Source organism: Bos taurus, chromosome X (genome assembly GCF_002263795.3).
Source record: "Bos taurus isolate L1 Dominette 01449 registration number 42190680 breed Hereford chromosome X, ARS-UCD2.0, whole genome shotgun sequence".
Taxonomy (NCBI): Eukaryota; Metazoa; Chordata; class Mammalia; order Artiodactyla; family Bovidae; genus Bos; species Bos taurus.
In genome coordinates this window covers 123,540,822-123,556,743 of record NC_037357.1, presented here as the reverse complement: position 1 = coordinate 123,556,743, position 15,922 = coordinate 123,540,822, and the positions used below count along the sequence as shown (strand labels likewise).

At 47.0% G+C, this 15,922-nt stretch overlaps 1 protein-coding gene across 11 annotated transcripts in view; it reads right to left on the bottom strand.

Annotated features, from left to right (window-relative positions):
• SH3KBP1 (SH3 domain containing kinase binding protein 1) overlaps positions 1–15,922 on the bottom strand; it is a 331,585-nt gene that overhangs the window by 45,062 nt on the left and 270,601 nt on the right. For all 11 annotated transcript variants that reach the window (NM_001128500.1, XM_059883336.1, XM_059883338.1 and 8 more), the window contains 3 exon segments: positions 2,564–2,723; positions 5,507–5,587; positions 8,262–8,313. In NM_001128500.1, coding sequence (NP_001121972.1) covers positions 2,564–2,723; positions 5,507–5,587; positions 8,262–8,313 — 293 coding nt within the window.

Below are 15,922 nucleotides of genomic sequence, written 5' to 3'. Positions count from 1 at the left end.
AGCCACTACCATATGCTCAGCCCTGTAAAGCATGTGGAGATGACAAAACACACTCTTGATCCGCTTTAAATCTGGGGAAGGAGTCCGGGGGTGTGAACATCCCAAGTGGCAGAGCAGGGGGCCCTGCACCAGGCTCCACATGGGGTGTCAGGCGTTTCAAGGAGAAAGCAACTGTGAGGGATGAGGGAAGGCTTCCAGAAGAGGGGCATGCTAACTGGACAGCTGGGGAGCACTAACGGGTGCAGGAGAGGCAGACAGGGAAGGGAGGAGGTGCCACCAAAAACCCAGGGGAATGCAGACCAGAGGTTCTCACAGCGTGGATGTGGGCTGGCAGTGTCAGCATCACTAGGGAGCTTGTTAGAGATGTCAATTCCCAGACCTCCCCTAGACCAACCGCATCTGTGGGGTGGCATCCATTAATGTGTGCAAATGAGTTCTCCAGGTGACCCTGATGCACACTCAAGTTTGAGAACCACCGAGTGGGAGTGGGCACTGTTCTCCCTCCAACTGGCTGAGCAAGGGGCCAGAGCAGGTACCAGCTCCTCCTTGTCCAGCTCTGTCACTTCCTGGGGCTGGCAGGAAGGAAGCCTGGAGCTTGCCTCCCGCTCCCTCCTTTCTGCAAACCAGTGCCCTGGGGGTTTGGGAGGTCGGGGGCTGCCCACTCATCCTCTCTCAGGCTGCTCAGACGTCACACATGAGGTCAACAACAGCTATGCTTCCCACCGGCCTCTGTCTAAACCCCTCTCATGCATCTTCCTCAGTGGCTCGTCCTTCTGACCCACAACTGGATGCTGCAAGAGCTGGGGGGAAGGGAAGAGCTAAGCAGAGGTGGCGGGGAAGTGGGGCCTCTGTGAGCCCAGAGGACTGGTAGTTATCATTCAGGCCCACTTTCCCTGGAGGTCTAATCGATGGCCCACAAGGCCCACACCTATCTCCTAACAAGACAGTTGAGAGCAACCTTCGAAGGCGCAGAAGCTACTGGAATTGCACTTCTCTTCAGATCAGATCATTAGAGAGATTGGCAGGAGTATTCCGGAAATCGTTATTGACTTCACTGAAACGCCTGTGGTCCCTGGAAGGCTGTAAGAATTTGGCAGAGCATGGCTTCTGTTCTCCTTTCACCACCACAAAGTGATGTATGACCTCTGCTGGTCCACCCTCCCTGAGTGTGGAGCACATATTCTCTTCAGAAGCACTTAATGTTCACATACATACCCCTTTCCTTCTGAAGTGCGTGGGCCAACCACGCTACTGAAGCGGGCCTTGCTCAGGTCACTGTGGCTGTCAAGTGGCCTCGTGGTGTGCATGTCAGTCGGCAGAAGAGGACAGCACGTAGGAGCCTGACCAACTCAACAGTGGCCCTGGTCCCATTAGTTTCCCCCCAGGACATCATAGGGGGCAGTTGTTTCACTGGATCTTGGGGGACACCTGCCAAATGTCATGGGTGAGCCAGCCACTCCTCCAATGGGCTCACACACCTGAGATAATCATGTATTGTGTGTATTTTACCACGGTTGAACCTTTTTTCTAAAATGTAAAGTGAGCTATTTTTGTTCCAGTTTGATACACAATCATAAATATGACAGTGGAAGTGAAACTGATTTATAGCCCTAGGGCTACATACTTGGGAATTATATCCTTCCATCCTTTCAGATGCATTCCATGATCCCCGCAATCTACAGACAGGGAGAGTGAGAGGTCAGGGGCAGTGACCTGCTGAGGCTGCCCTCTTCCCATGACATGGGCCCGGAAGCCTGCCTGACCTCAGCACAAGGGCACCGAAGCCCCACGAGATTCTCCACGTGCAAAGTTAGCTCACAAGAACAAAAATTCGGTGAGTGACCATGTGTTGACAGGTCCACATAAAGAACTCTAAGCCACCGACTTGCTCCAGTATATCACATCAACACGTAGAATGTGCAAGTAACAGTAGAAAGCTCCAGCAATGAACTTGTGGAGAGAATGCAACACTCCCTTGTTCCTTGTGGTAGGCATCTTGGGTCTGGAAGGCACAATGTCCAACTCTAATCCTATCATATCACTAACAGTCAGCAGCAGAACACATTTGAGTTTTGCCAGGCCCATGTCAGAACTCATGCCTGAATGAAGCATGCCCCTTGCCTTTGAGGGTCTCACAGTCCACAGACATGAACACTAAGGCAATCTTTGCCAGACTATGTCCTGGGGCCCACAATATGGCTGTGCAGCCAAGGGCAGGGGGAACCTGGGATTGCGGAGGGAGGCGCCACAGAGCAGGGAGAGGCTCAGGGATGGAGCAGCCAGTGAGAGGACCTCCAGGGGTGAAGGCAGGCCACCTCTAGCACTTCTGGTCTGAAGAACAGCTGGCCTTGCTCTAAGGGTGCATAGGGAATTCCCACACGTGAGCAGGGCCAAGATGCCAGGACCTGGATTCTCATCTGTAATCCTGAAACCCAGGCTGTGCCTCCCAGCCTCGCTCCCACTTCTTCCCAAGCAGAGGAGCAAGGACCCAAGTGGCCGGAGTCCAGTGTCCTCTGGTTGCCCCACCCCACTCCCACCCTCGGCATCAAGAGCAATGCAGTACCTGGTGTGGGTCAGGGGACCCACGGGCCGCTCTGGCCTCCTCGGGGGTAGCGCGCCTGGTCTGCTGAGAGAATTGGTCTTGGGTGGCCGTGGCTTTTTGGGTGGTATGGCAGGAACAGAAGGCTTCTGTAAATCCAGTTTTGGCTCTCTCTCTGGTCTTTCTTTAAGGAAGCATAAGGAAGACAGAGAGAACTCATGTAAGGGACAGTACCGAAGACTGTGTGCTTCTTGCTTAAAACAAAACAAAACAAAACACTGATGCTGTTTGCCAAGGTGAGGATGGAAGCAAAGAGCATCATCTGTTCTTGGTCAAGTTAGAAAAAGTCCTAGAGAATCACAGGCCACTGCTCGCCTTTACTCATGCTGGTCCCTCTGGCCGAGGGTCCTTCCAGTCCCTGCCCAGCCTTGGAAAACTCCCACTCACACTTCACTGGGCCTACTCACATTTTCCCAGACTGCAATGTCACACCATCATGTTCCTTTCTCAACAGCTGGACCCACCCTCAGAGGCACACTTTCCTACTACTCCCTTTCCTGAGCCATGAAGGACAGCCCTTTATAAACAAGCTCCACTTGAATACTTTGTGGGTGTCTGTATGCTTGGCCCAGCCGGCAGGCGGTCAGCCCCCAAGGGCATCTGTCTAGGACCTGCATGGGGCCTGGCACTGAACATGCGCCTGGTAAATGGCTGATGGGTTTGGTCAATGACCAGCGGGACCTGTAGGGTGTGGGGAAGAAAAAGGCCTGTCTCCTCCCAGGTCAGCCTGTGTAGAGTGCCAGGAACCAATAACAAGGGAGCATTTCAGAAAACAACAACTGAGTCTGGATTCTCTCTGTGCACAGTTTCACCTTGGAAGGTAAACTGGGACTTCACAGGTAATCAGTTTCTGAGGGTTTGGGGCTTCATAGCTATTAGAATGAAGTTACGCCAGATCTAGTGGCCAAACTGGGCAGAGTTTGGTGGCAGCTTCCTGTATTCTGTCCCAGATTCACCTTGCCCTGTGTGTGCTATGAAGAGCCCACACCCACGTGCTTCTCTGTAAAGACAGGGCTTCAGAGAGCTGCCTGTTGGGGGACTGGCAGCATTGCTGTGTTCACTCGGAAGCTGGAACCCTGAACACGTGTTACTTGCAGACACAAACTCACGTCGTTTGGGCGACCTGGACAACTGGCAAAGCTTTAAAAAGCCCACCAGGTATCATACAGACATCACTGTGCTCAGCCCCACAAAAGTTCAGTAAGGGAGTGTGGATTGCTAGGAACTCTTCCTGGTCCTCAGGGACCAGAGGAAGAAGGGCTTTGCTAAAATACAAAGGAGCGGAGATTCCTCCTGCTGGGAGGGACGGGCACTCTGGCAGCCTACAGAACGAATGGGAGAGAGGGTTTGTGCCCACCTACTAGGGAGGTCGAGTCTCAAGGTGGGGCTGGTTCACCAGCTTCCCTGTGGCTTTGGACCAGAGCGTCTTCACCCTGACCCACTGTGGCCTAGAGCAAGGCATTATGAGAGGGGAAGGAAGCAGAAGTGTGCGGCCATTTGGCCAGCCAACTAGGGTGGCTGTTCACATGTAAGCCAAGGCCATATGCTAGTCAGCATGGAACAGAGCAGGCAGTGTCCTCAACACAGAGCCTGGCGAGAAGCCCAAAAGCAGCCACATGTCCCCTATGAGGACAGAGGCGGTGTTTAGCTATGTCACAACATGCACACTTCTATCAAAGAACTATTCGGATGCTGAGTAATTTTACTGATCTGTGATGCAGACCTGGCCTTCACAGTGAGCTTCTACAACTCAAGTTTTAACTCTTCACTCTGAAAGAAAGACGTATAACTTCTTAAGAACTTGCAGTGTTGGTAAAACTTGTGGCACACTGATATAAAATATTACATTTCACAATAAAGCTTCATGAGGCCACCCAGGAGCACCTACAAATAATTGTGTGCATTAATTCAGCATTTCTCTTGTGACTTACAAATAACTGCTTTTTAAAATGGAATTTGCTCTGCCTCCTGTTAATAATAATAACCTAACAGTTTTCCCATAAAATGTGTGATCAATCAAATTTGAGACACCTAATAAAAGCAGTCCTTCCACAGCATACAGATTTCTTTGGGAGGGACACTCAGGCTGTAGAAGTCAAACCCAGCCATAAAACTGACTGTGTGATACAGGTTAGGGTACTTCCCTGAACATGATAATTTTTGACCCCCTTAAGGGGACTGTGGGCAGCGGGCTGCTTCTCCCAGTTTGGCCATGCCAGCCCCATCATCAACATTCCTGACCAGGGACGTGTGTCTATAATACAGTAGCCAGAGTCAAAAGCCCAGCAATGACTGACAGCTTTCGTTTGTCTGGATGGGAATCTCTCTAAGCCATACTCACTCATCAGCAGGTAATGAGCGCCTGGGGCACTAGGCTAGCCAGAAAACGTGGCAGGTACATCCGGGCCCTCGGGGGACTCACACTCGGCATCCTGACTTCAGGTTGCTGCTGGTGTGGCTGCTGCTGCTAAGTCACTTCAGTCGTGTCTGACTCTGTGCGACCCCAGAGACGGCAGCCCAGCAGGCTCCCCCGTCCCTGGGATCCTCCAGGCAAGAACACTGGAGTGGGTTGCCATTTCCTTCTCCAATGCATGAAAGTGAAAAGCGTCTGGTGTGGGGAAGGCGGTAACTGCAAGAACATTGGGATGAAAGAGCCCCAGTGTGTTAAATGACTATCTGGGTGTTTTTCATTTGATGAGAAATGCTGGCCCAAAGAAGCACCACAATCACTCTCTCTCCTATTTCCTTAGATACAGGAAATTTAAAAGTGATCAAAACAAAACCATAATCACCATATTGCATATTGCAAAGAAAAAGAAAATTCTGTGGGTAATCTGGAGTAGCCCTGTGACAGACAGTTCTGTCCCCTGCTGTTCTAGAAGTGCCAACGAAGACGTGATTTCATACCTTTCTCTTCTGTTCTGTTTGGAAGCGTTTCTGGTCTTTCAGGAGGTATCTTTTTAATTTCATGTTTTCTTTCAGTGGTACCTGGGCAGGGGGAGGATAACAATTATTAGCAAATGTTTTCCTATCCACTTATTAGACGCACTAGCATTTAAAATATTTATCAGGTACAGCAAAGTCAACAGATTTTTTCCCCCCTAATCTGAGGGCTGGTGTTATCTGGCAAAAACAAGCTACTTAGAAACAGAGCAGAAGCCACTTTTGGCATATGCCATTAACTCTGCCTACCTATACATTCTTAATTTACAAGAACACCACTACTATTTCTTGATGTTTAAATCTGACTTCCTTCAGCATCAAAGTAGACACAGGAGACCATGTGGTATGGGTAGGGAATATGTATAAATCAATAAACAAATCCATGGGATAAGATGATCATTGTTTGATGCCACCAAATTTGGAGCGGTTTGTTATGCAGCAATGGTAACTAGAACATGCATTCTTTTTTTTAATTGAAGGTTAGTTAACTTACAATATTATATTATTGGGTTGGACAAAAAGTTCGTTTGGGTTTTCCTGTAACATCTTATGGAAAAACTTGAATGAATCTTTTGGCCAATCCAATAGTTTCAGGTGTACAACATAGTGATTTAATATTTTTGTTCACTACACCCCATATAATGTTATTAAAATATTGACTATATTCCTTGTGCTGTATATTACATCCCTCTGACTTATTTTATAACTGTTGTCTGGGCCTCTTGAACATCCCTTTAAGTGGTGGGATATAACGAAAAAAAATTGGTGGTTTTCCCTAGGTCCTTTGCATCTGAATTCCTCAAGTACCACATTTTCCCAAACAGGACAATTTACACTTCCTCTTCACGCACATGGACTGTAGCTGCTCCCTCGCCTGGGGCCTTCATCATCGTCAGTGCCCTCAGGTTCATAAGAACACTTGGAAAATAGCTGAAGCATGAAACCCATCACAAGTACTCCTCTGATTTATGGACTTGGTTGAGTGATTGACAAATCCCTTATATGACCAACCCTATAGATGGGTGCTTGGTACTAAAATTTCAATCACACGGCATAAGAGGCCAAAAGAACTTAATGAGTCCCCTGAACACACACTTTACCTAATCTCTTTAATGACTCACTACAAATTAAACACTGGATCTGATTTCTATCAGTTCTGTACCTGACTTTTTTGTAGTCAAATAACCAAACACAAGGAAATATAATGAGAAAGAAAAGAGGAATATCTATGTCCCTGTCACAAAGCAGCATCCAAGATTATACAGGAGGATAAAAGAACAGTAGTAGTCATCGAGGAAGATTAAACGCCAATCATGCTTTACCCCTAGAGATCCAGTACAACCTTTGGTAGAACTGTTTTAAAAGGATAATAATTTTCCTACCATGCTACAATCTGGTCTCCTAAGGCTAATGAAGAAGTTCAGCACCATTCTGAGAGACACAGGAGGAATGGACAGTCCTATTCCCATGAAGAATCCAACCCTAATGACATTCCAGGCCACCTGAGCCTGGGACCACTCAACTCACCTCCTTGGTCTCCATAACCCGTCACTCAGGCGTCTAGGGAAAAGGGTCTTCAGAAAAAAGCCAATCAAGAGCCTGCTTTCATCTCAGCAAAATAAAATATTTATCCAGCCAGAACCACTAGGTGGCAAAGTTAAACTGCTCAACACAAACAAGGATGGGGGCTGAGCAGGAGATGCAATTAACATCCCATTTTGGGGCTTAATCTCTGTAATTCTCAACTATGCCAAAGGGAATGGGAAAGGAATGTGAGGTCAAGCTGATTTTTACCCCCAACAGGATGGGCCAGAAGAAAAAAATCACTCCTAACAAGTGGGTTGAATAAACCAATCGGGAAATGTATTCATACTTTAAATGCTATATTAGAATATCGTAACTGCAGAATTAAAAACACCCCTGCTCTTCTTCAGTTTGAGTTAATTTTTTTAAATGCCACTTAACTAGCTATGCATGGAGGAATTTCTCCCTAAACTGTGTTTCTAACCATGTTAAAGAGCAGTTCTTCCAGGAACTGGGAATGCTCATCTTTATGTATGAGACGTCAGTGTACAATGAGTTACCAAGTGTTGAACAATGTCAAGTCTTTCTATATTATTCAACCTTAATATCTGAAGCCCACAGAAAAAGTGAATTAACTGGACTCTTTTCCAGATGAGAAAAGAGTCATGAGGGAAAGTATTGCTAGAAAAAAAACACTTTTTTGTTGTTGGGGGCAAGTGAAGTAAGTACAAATTTTGGTTAACCGCACAGGACAGAAACTGAAAATTCAGCACTGCCATCCATGCACAGGGACGCCATGACCCATGGGAAGCAGTTCTTCCCAGGCTGACCCTCAATGGGCAGACACGGGCAAAGCACACAGCTAGTTCTTCTGGCCACAAAAGTGGTTTATTTTTATTTTTTAAAAAAAGCAAACAAAGCTGGCTGATTCCAAAACAAAGTCTTTCCAGTCATTCTCTTTGAAAGCTAGATTCTGTTGCTGTAGTTGCTGTATTGGGGATACATTTTAATGACACATTTGCTTGTTTAGGAAAAACAGGAGTGTATTTAAAACCTGCCTGTTGAGACCAAATCATTACTTCCCAATTTGGTCATCTGTGGCCTTTGAATCTAAAGCTCTTGAGCTCTACCCAGGATGCTGTAAACATACAGAAACAGAAAGATAGTGTGTTGACAGAAGCGAGAGGTACATTACCTGCCCCTTGCTTGATCACGGGAGCCGAGGGAGGAGGTGGCTTCTTGGGTCTCTGAAAAATTAATGAAAATGATACCACATGAGACTGTTGGCAAGCCTGGCCTCTCACATAAGGACCACAGACAGTGTTTTCTAGATGTAGCTTGGACAGTCCAAAGAAGCTCTCCAAAAAATTGAGCAATTCTCTCTCCAGGGATGTCAGGTTTTGGCACCTTTAAACAAACACTAAAATAAATCCAGTCTGCAAAACAAAGCTCTGATGGACAAATGAAATACCATTTCCCCCTTTCTAAATTTGTAACAGCCTTCTGGAAAAGCACGGCTCAGCAAAAATGGCCTGAAACCAGCAAGCACAATGGTACTCCTACGCTGAAACCGCATTTGCAATTAAGATTTAATCTGCTGAATAACCAAGCGATTCAGAAAGAGTCACTGGGAATGGCTCTAAATTAGATGGGCTCTGGCTGTGGGACCTGCAACAAAATGCAGGCTGAGGAGCCCCTGTGGCTGGGCAGGGTTCTAAGCCTTTTGCCCCTTTTCACCTCAAGGCTGCTAGGGTCCCCCCCAGACCATTCATACCCTGGACACTGGAACGGAGTTTCTTTGCCTATCAGCTGCTATTTATTTTTCTCTCCCACCCTATCATTCTAGAGGGGGATGAGCAGCAATGCAATCAATGGCATCTCCTGGCTCACCCAGGACTGGCTGGCTATAGGACGGAGGCAGTTGGGCTGGACTTGGCAAATGTCCTGGGGCTGAGAGTCCAGCCAGGGCAGAATTCTTGGACGCCATTCTTGGACAGGGGAGAAGGGAGCCAAAGGCAAGGAGAGAACCATCTCATTATCAACGTCATTAAGGGAGACTTCCCTGGTGGTCCAGTGGCTAAGACTCCGTGCTCCCAATGCAGGGGGCCTGGGTTTGCTCTCTGGTCAGGGAACTAGATCCCACATGTGACAACTAAAATGATTCTGCATGCCACAACCAATACCTGGACCAGCCAAATAAAGAAGTAAATGAATAGCTTTTGAAAAAACATCATTAAGGAAAGATGGACTTGGGGAAGGTTTGAGTATATGATCCGTGTTGCTGCTGATACTTCTCCTGGCCCTCTCTGGCTATCATATACTTGTGATTTTTAAAAAGCTCCACAGACTCTTCTGCATGCTGAAAAAGCACTACTGTGACCAGCCAAAGTGCCCAACCCACCTGTGCCTCCCGGTTCCTGATGCAGTACCAGGGCACAGGAAGAGATGGTTTTCAGTAAAACCTACAGAATACGAGACCCACAAAGAACTATCTCAGGGCATATCACAGTATGCAGGCTCTGGATATGAAATTTCAGCTCTGCTCTATGAGCAGGGTGATTTGGCCAAGTGACCCCAAGTAAGAGTATAACATGGTGGGCAAGAGGCAGGGCTTCAGAATGTGGCCGTCATTACACAGCTTGGTTCTTTCCATTTTTACCTGTGGACTCTGGGCAAGTGACCTCACCTAGATGAAAGCTCCCATCTGTAAAATGGAGATAATATTATTACTTCCCTCTTAGGAGGAGGTGGTTTCACAAATGGAGAGAATCAGTAAGCACCATCTCATCCAAGCCTCATGACAACTCTGAAAGGAGTGATATTATCATGCCCATTTTTCAGATGATATAATTGAGGCTGCAAGAGATAAAGTCATTTCCCAAAGTCACCAGGCTAGTAAACGGGACAGGGGGCCAAGAGCCTAGGCCAGGGCTATCTGTCTTGTAGGCGTGCTCTTAACCCCTGTGCAGCGGCCATGCTGCCAGAGGGCATCCACAGACAAACCATCTCACGGCCATAAACCACACAGAGTTTACAAAAGCACAAGGAACTGTCATATGTTAACATTAAGGAGGGAAAAAGGGGTATCGAATTGCAGCTAGAGTATGAGCTCAACTATGTTACAATGCATTCAGAATGTGAAAAAGACTGGAAAGACAGAAATCTATAATGCTGATCTCTTGTAGGATTATGAGTGCATATGTGTGCTTCCTTAATATTTTTCTGTACTGTCTACATGCGTCCAAACTTCATTATAAAAATAAAGAAAGAAGGATCCTGCAAGGTCCCCTCTGCATGGGGGCAGGCCCTCCACCAGTCCAATGTGTTCCATTGCCAGGGCTTACTGCTCTCTCCCCTGTTGCCAGCCCCCTCCAGTTCTCTACCCTGGCTCCTTTCCCCTCCTTCTCTGTCTCTGTAGAAATGAGACTGGGGACAGATATGTGTTTACCGAATGAACTTATCATTGAAACCCTGCCAATTAACCTTCCTTTACCTCCGGATCAGAGTCATTTCTTATGTACGAAACTGCCAACACCCTCTGGCCCAATTCTTCCCAGCCCAGCCCCAACCATGCCCACCCCCTGAACGGCTTCCTCACTCTCAGTTGTTGGAACATTTGTCTAACCAATTTCGCATGAGCCTCCTCTTGCTGAGGCCGTTCCCCCAGCGACCTGGCCTCAAACCACAGGGCCTCAGATAAAAAAAGACAATTACAAGTCATATTTTCCAAGATTACTGTGCAAATGAAAAAGAAACCCTTAGTGTTGTGTCAGATTTGGCATGGAACAGACACATGAAATGTGACAGGGCAGGGCAGAGGGACACCAAGAGAGGAGACAGGAAGGACTCTGCTCCCTGACAGTGTGTGGAGAGCAAGTCATGCCAAGTGCCTGCTCGGAGGGCAGAGGAAGGAGACAGGGGTATAAGGTGGTATCAGGAACCCTGGCAGCTGCAGAGGCAGGTGGGGCAGTTTGGAAAGGAAGGAGCAGTTGGTGAGCTGTCTGTCTTGTATCCACCAAGCCTGATTGACGCTGGCCAGGTGCCTGCTTTGCTTAGTAGCAGAGGAGGTTTACAAGTTGTCCTGTTTTTTTCCCCTTTGATTGACTTCACTCCCTGATTCCATCAAACTTAGCCTTCCTGCCTCCTTACATGAGAAATGATGCCACATTTTTTTCAAAAGGGATGTCTCTGAAGCTAATTCTAAACAAAACCAGGGTTCCGTGTAGCTCTAGACTGCCCCCCCCCCAAATGATGAATAAAGTATTCATGTGAGCTGACAACGATGTTTTCTTTGAATGCCACAAGAAGACAGGGCAGTGAGAACTGAGAAGGGTACATTGGTGGTAGTAGAAAATCCATCACAAGAGTTCATGATTCTCAAATAAGAAGACATAAGCGTGTCACATAATTGATTTTCCAGGATAAGCAGTAGGTCAGTGCTTTCTCTATTGAGTTTACCAGCATTAAGTAGCTCCTGTAGGTGCACAGACAGAAACAGCCTTTCAACTCAGTCAAGTATTTTAAGTCATGAGTTTTTTAGAGGCACTTGTTCTATTTATTCTCCTCCCTCCATAGTGAAAATAAACCATTCCAGCTCCAAGCCCAGGTGGTGTCATCCTGCTCAACTGGCAGGTTGGTGCTAAGAACAGAGGATGTCAGAGCTCTGAGTGATCTGAAGGTCTCCTTTAGGCTGAGGAAACTCAGGCCCAGAGGGGCCACGTTAACAGCCATGTTAACAGGAGCTAAAATAAATCTCTCATTGTCCAGACTGTGGCACTTCATTAAAAAAAGAACCAAAGTGAAAATATTCCTCAGAAAGTCAATGAGCCAACATCTTCTAATTTCCAGGAGAGAAGAATGCCTTCCCTGATCTTCATATGTGCAGAGCATACAGGCCCATGTGTGTGTGTGCCTCCCTGTGTGGAGATCTGTGGCTTGGACACAGAAGCAAACACCATCCTTCAAAGGATATTTGAACCAGATTTCATTTCTTCCTATTATGACCAGGAAGGAAACAGATTTGGGTGTTCTGGAGTGAAGACAGCAGGAAGGCAAGTTTTGCTTCCTGCTGAAGGATTTCATCACTGATTCTGCCTTTGTGTGGCAAGTCTGGCCAGTCCCAACCATCCTCCTGGACAAGAACTGTGATTTGTCACTATGCTTCACAAGCCAGTTTGTCTTCAGAGTTCTGGCCCCAGACACATGACTTGCTGAAAGTAACCAGAGGAGTGGACTCCTGATGGCTGGGTGCCCTTCAGGGCCCTTTGTCAGCGGGAGATGGTAAGGTTGTGGAAGCCAATTTCAGCCTGACTTTGAGACTGAAGGAAACCCTCCTCCAGGCCCCTGGCTAAGTTTTCTGGAGGTGTCTACATGTAAGGCTGGACAGGGGACACAAATACACAGCTCCTGATCAGGGTAACCCTCATGGCTCTAGAAACACATAGAAGCCTCCACTCTGCCCTTTCCTCTCCTTTCCTTGGTGGATTGACAACACTTTGAAGAGTGCATCTGGGGCTATGCCCCTCTGTATCCTACAGGGTTCCGCCCACAGGAGATCCCGAGAGCTACCACAAAACCTGCTTTTGGGAGGGTCTCTCTCGAGTTTCCTCTTCTTGGGCTCTGGGCCGGTGGCCTATATCCACAGTCTGCCTCTTGGCTGGGCTCATCCAGATTGTCAGCCTGCTGGGTAGTCACCCAGGCTTTGGTGTTCGGTTTCTCCTTAAGGTGCTCTCAATTCAACCCCTTGGCTTGCCTCCTTACTCTATTTATCCCACCTTGAAAGTGATGCTTTGATTCCATGGCCAGACCTCACAACTGCATGGTGGATCTGGACCCCGCTTTGTATGGAAAAGAGAAATCTGACAAGGGACCTGGCTTTCCCTGCCCCTCCCTCTACTCTTCCTCCTCTTTCATACTATCACGGAGAGCAGCTAGGAGGACAATGGGGCAGAAGGAAGGGAAGGTACACCTTGTCACCAAGTGACCAAATGACAAGGCATTCCTTAGTGCCAAATGTATATTAACCATGCTCCTAAGGACTGAATATTTGCCCATTGAATGAACGCAAAATTCTTCTGCTGAAACCTACCCCCCAGTGTGGTGGTATTTGGGGATGTGGCCTTTGGGAAGAGATTGGTCATGAGGGTGGAGCTCTCATGAATGAGATTAGTGCCCTTAAAAAGTAGACCCCAGAAAGCTCCCTCACCCCTTTCACCACACGAGGACACAGCAAGAAGACAGTTATCTATGAACCAGGAAGAGAGCCCTCAACAGATGCCAAATCTTGGACTTCCTAGCCTCCAGAACTGTGAGAAATGCATTTCTGTTGTTTATAAACCTAGTCTATGGTATCTGTTATAGCAGCCTGACTTGACTAAGACACATACTGTTAGACCCTATGAAGGTGAAGCTTGGGACACGGGGTCTGTCTTCAAAGAGATTATAGTTCAGATGGCATGATGAGAAAGAATCACTTCAGGCAAGAGTATACTAAATGAGCTGCTCAGCTGGAAAAACAAAAGCTGTAAGTACCAAAAGAGAAGGAAGAGGGGTGCCACCCAGGCCGTGTCAGAGAAACTCAGCTGGTGCTCTGTCATTAGGCCATCATTATCACTGGGGCAACATCAACACTTCAATGATCCCCATCTCTGCAGGCAAAATTACCCAGAAAATCAAATGTACAGACAAATAATGTCAAAGGCAAGTTTTATTCATCATGCTGCTTATTAATAAGCACATATTTCTTTTTGGAAGACTAAAAAGAAGGAAAGAATTCATTGGGCAACTTCAGAAATTAGAAAGGATAGTGGTTCTCAAAAGGATGAAGCTCATGACTAGGAATAAAGAAAATTCTGGCCAAGGATAGTGGTGTAAATTAGATTATCAGATGACGGGGGCTAAGGTAAGGGGCCTCCTGAGAACTTGGTAAAGAGAATGTGGTCCAAGTTAAATCACCAAAGTCACCTAGAGAGGACAAGTCATCATGTGAATCAAGCAAGAGAGATCCTTTCCTATAAAACTTTGAAACCTACAAAATTCCCACCAAACCATCTTAAGGTTGGCACTCAATTGTAATGGAGACGATGGGAAACGCACTTGATTGTACCGCTGTGTGTCCAAAGATGGATGATGGATGGGAAGTATCCGCAGCCATGAAAACAGAGAAAAATGGAGAGCTGCTGGAGCCACAGGTGTGGGGCTCTCACCAGCATCATCTAGGCTTTGCTGAACTGAACTTAACACCCAGTTCCCTCGGCTCACCCTACCCCCTGGTGCCTGAGGGACCTCAAGCTACAACTATAAGACCCTTTGTGAAAATAACTAGCTCCTTTTCCTTTCATTCTGTGCTCTCCTGGAAAGTACCAAACAAATGTGGTTTCCTATAGAATCTGGATTTTAAGGAATCAGGCCCACAGGGAGCAAATGCCCAGGGCAGGCAGACCCACATGCTCCAGATGGGCTGATATTTCAGTTCTTGTCATGATTAGTAAGCTGCCAGTCTGCTCCCTGAGTAAGTCTCTGTGAGTTTGCCAATGTGAGTTTGCGTCACAGTCACAGGTACCCTTCAAACTCTTTAAGGGTAGGGTTCTGTGTCCCTGAGGCCAAGAGGCAGACCCTCCACTAGGGCAATGCCTCTGGGCCTCTCAGCAACGTCCTGATTCTCAACATGGCACAAGCTCATGAGCCCCCAAATCCATGCAGACAAGCACAGTATCATTGTCTGGTAATCAGAACATTTTCTCTTAGAAGAACTGGATCCCGAGACTTTCTTAAAACACTGTCTTTCAGAAACGTTACCTTTCAGGATACCTGTTCTATCTTTATTATTGTTGTTGTTGTTATTTTTAATGATGAAGATGTTTCTGCAGTTCAGAGAGTCTAAGTTCCCTGCTTTCCCTCAGTCCGGACAACAGAGCATGCACGACCCTTCATCAGAGCTCTCAGAACATTTAATCTTTCCATTCTAATTTTCAATTTTCCTGTTGAGGCTCAAAATAAACAGGCAGCCACTGAATCTAGGTTCTCTTATAAACGGCTTATATAATTGCTCTAAAATCTGCACCCGGAGATTGACCAGTGCTCTCGGAAATGTCTTAGGGAAAAGCCCCAGAGTCTGCAAGCCCAGTGTGAGAGGACCCTCTGAAAGAAAGACCTCCAGGAGTTCCAAAAGGCCTGGGAGTAACCACCTGAATCCACACCCCAGAAGAAAATACGCCAGCCTTGTCAGAAGGCTTTGCTGATGCCTACTGATTCAAGAGGTCTGCCACTGAATAAATGCTGTGTGCTGCTGTCTACCCTAATCATCGCACATCGTCCTCTTTTCTGGGTGAGTGACTGCAACCCCAGCCACTGGCAAGACAAGATGACATCTGCTGAATCCGATGGCAGAATCATGTTGCAGGCTCTGTCATTCACACCATGCATTTGTGTTAATGATTCTAATCATCTTTACACAGTCAACTCCGCACACGACAGCCCTGTCTCCAGTCACGCTGTCACCAACTCACCAACACTCTGGGTGCAGTAATAAAGGCTGGTGTAACAACCAGTGCAAAGCTGGTTGGTGGGTTTTATAGGTCAGAGGGGATGAAAAGGATGTAATACTTTGAATCTTCTAAAAGCTAAATGTCACATTATACAATCACTTCTCAGCTGTAGGTATTACTTTGTCTGACAGGTATAACTATTGTTTCCCTAAAATTGAGTTTTCTGCTTCTTAGGAACAAAGGTAAAAGACCTATCAGAGAGATGGTGGCTGCATGTCTGGGGTGGGAAAGATGCCCATGGGCCCCAAGAGCACGCATGCCTCAGTGAGCAAGCCAAGACGAGTCCACTCATCACTGACAACTTCACTCT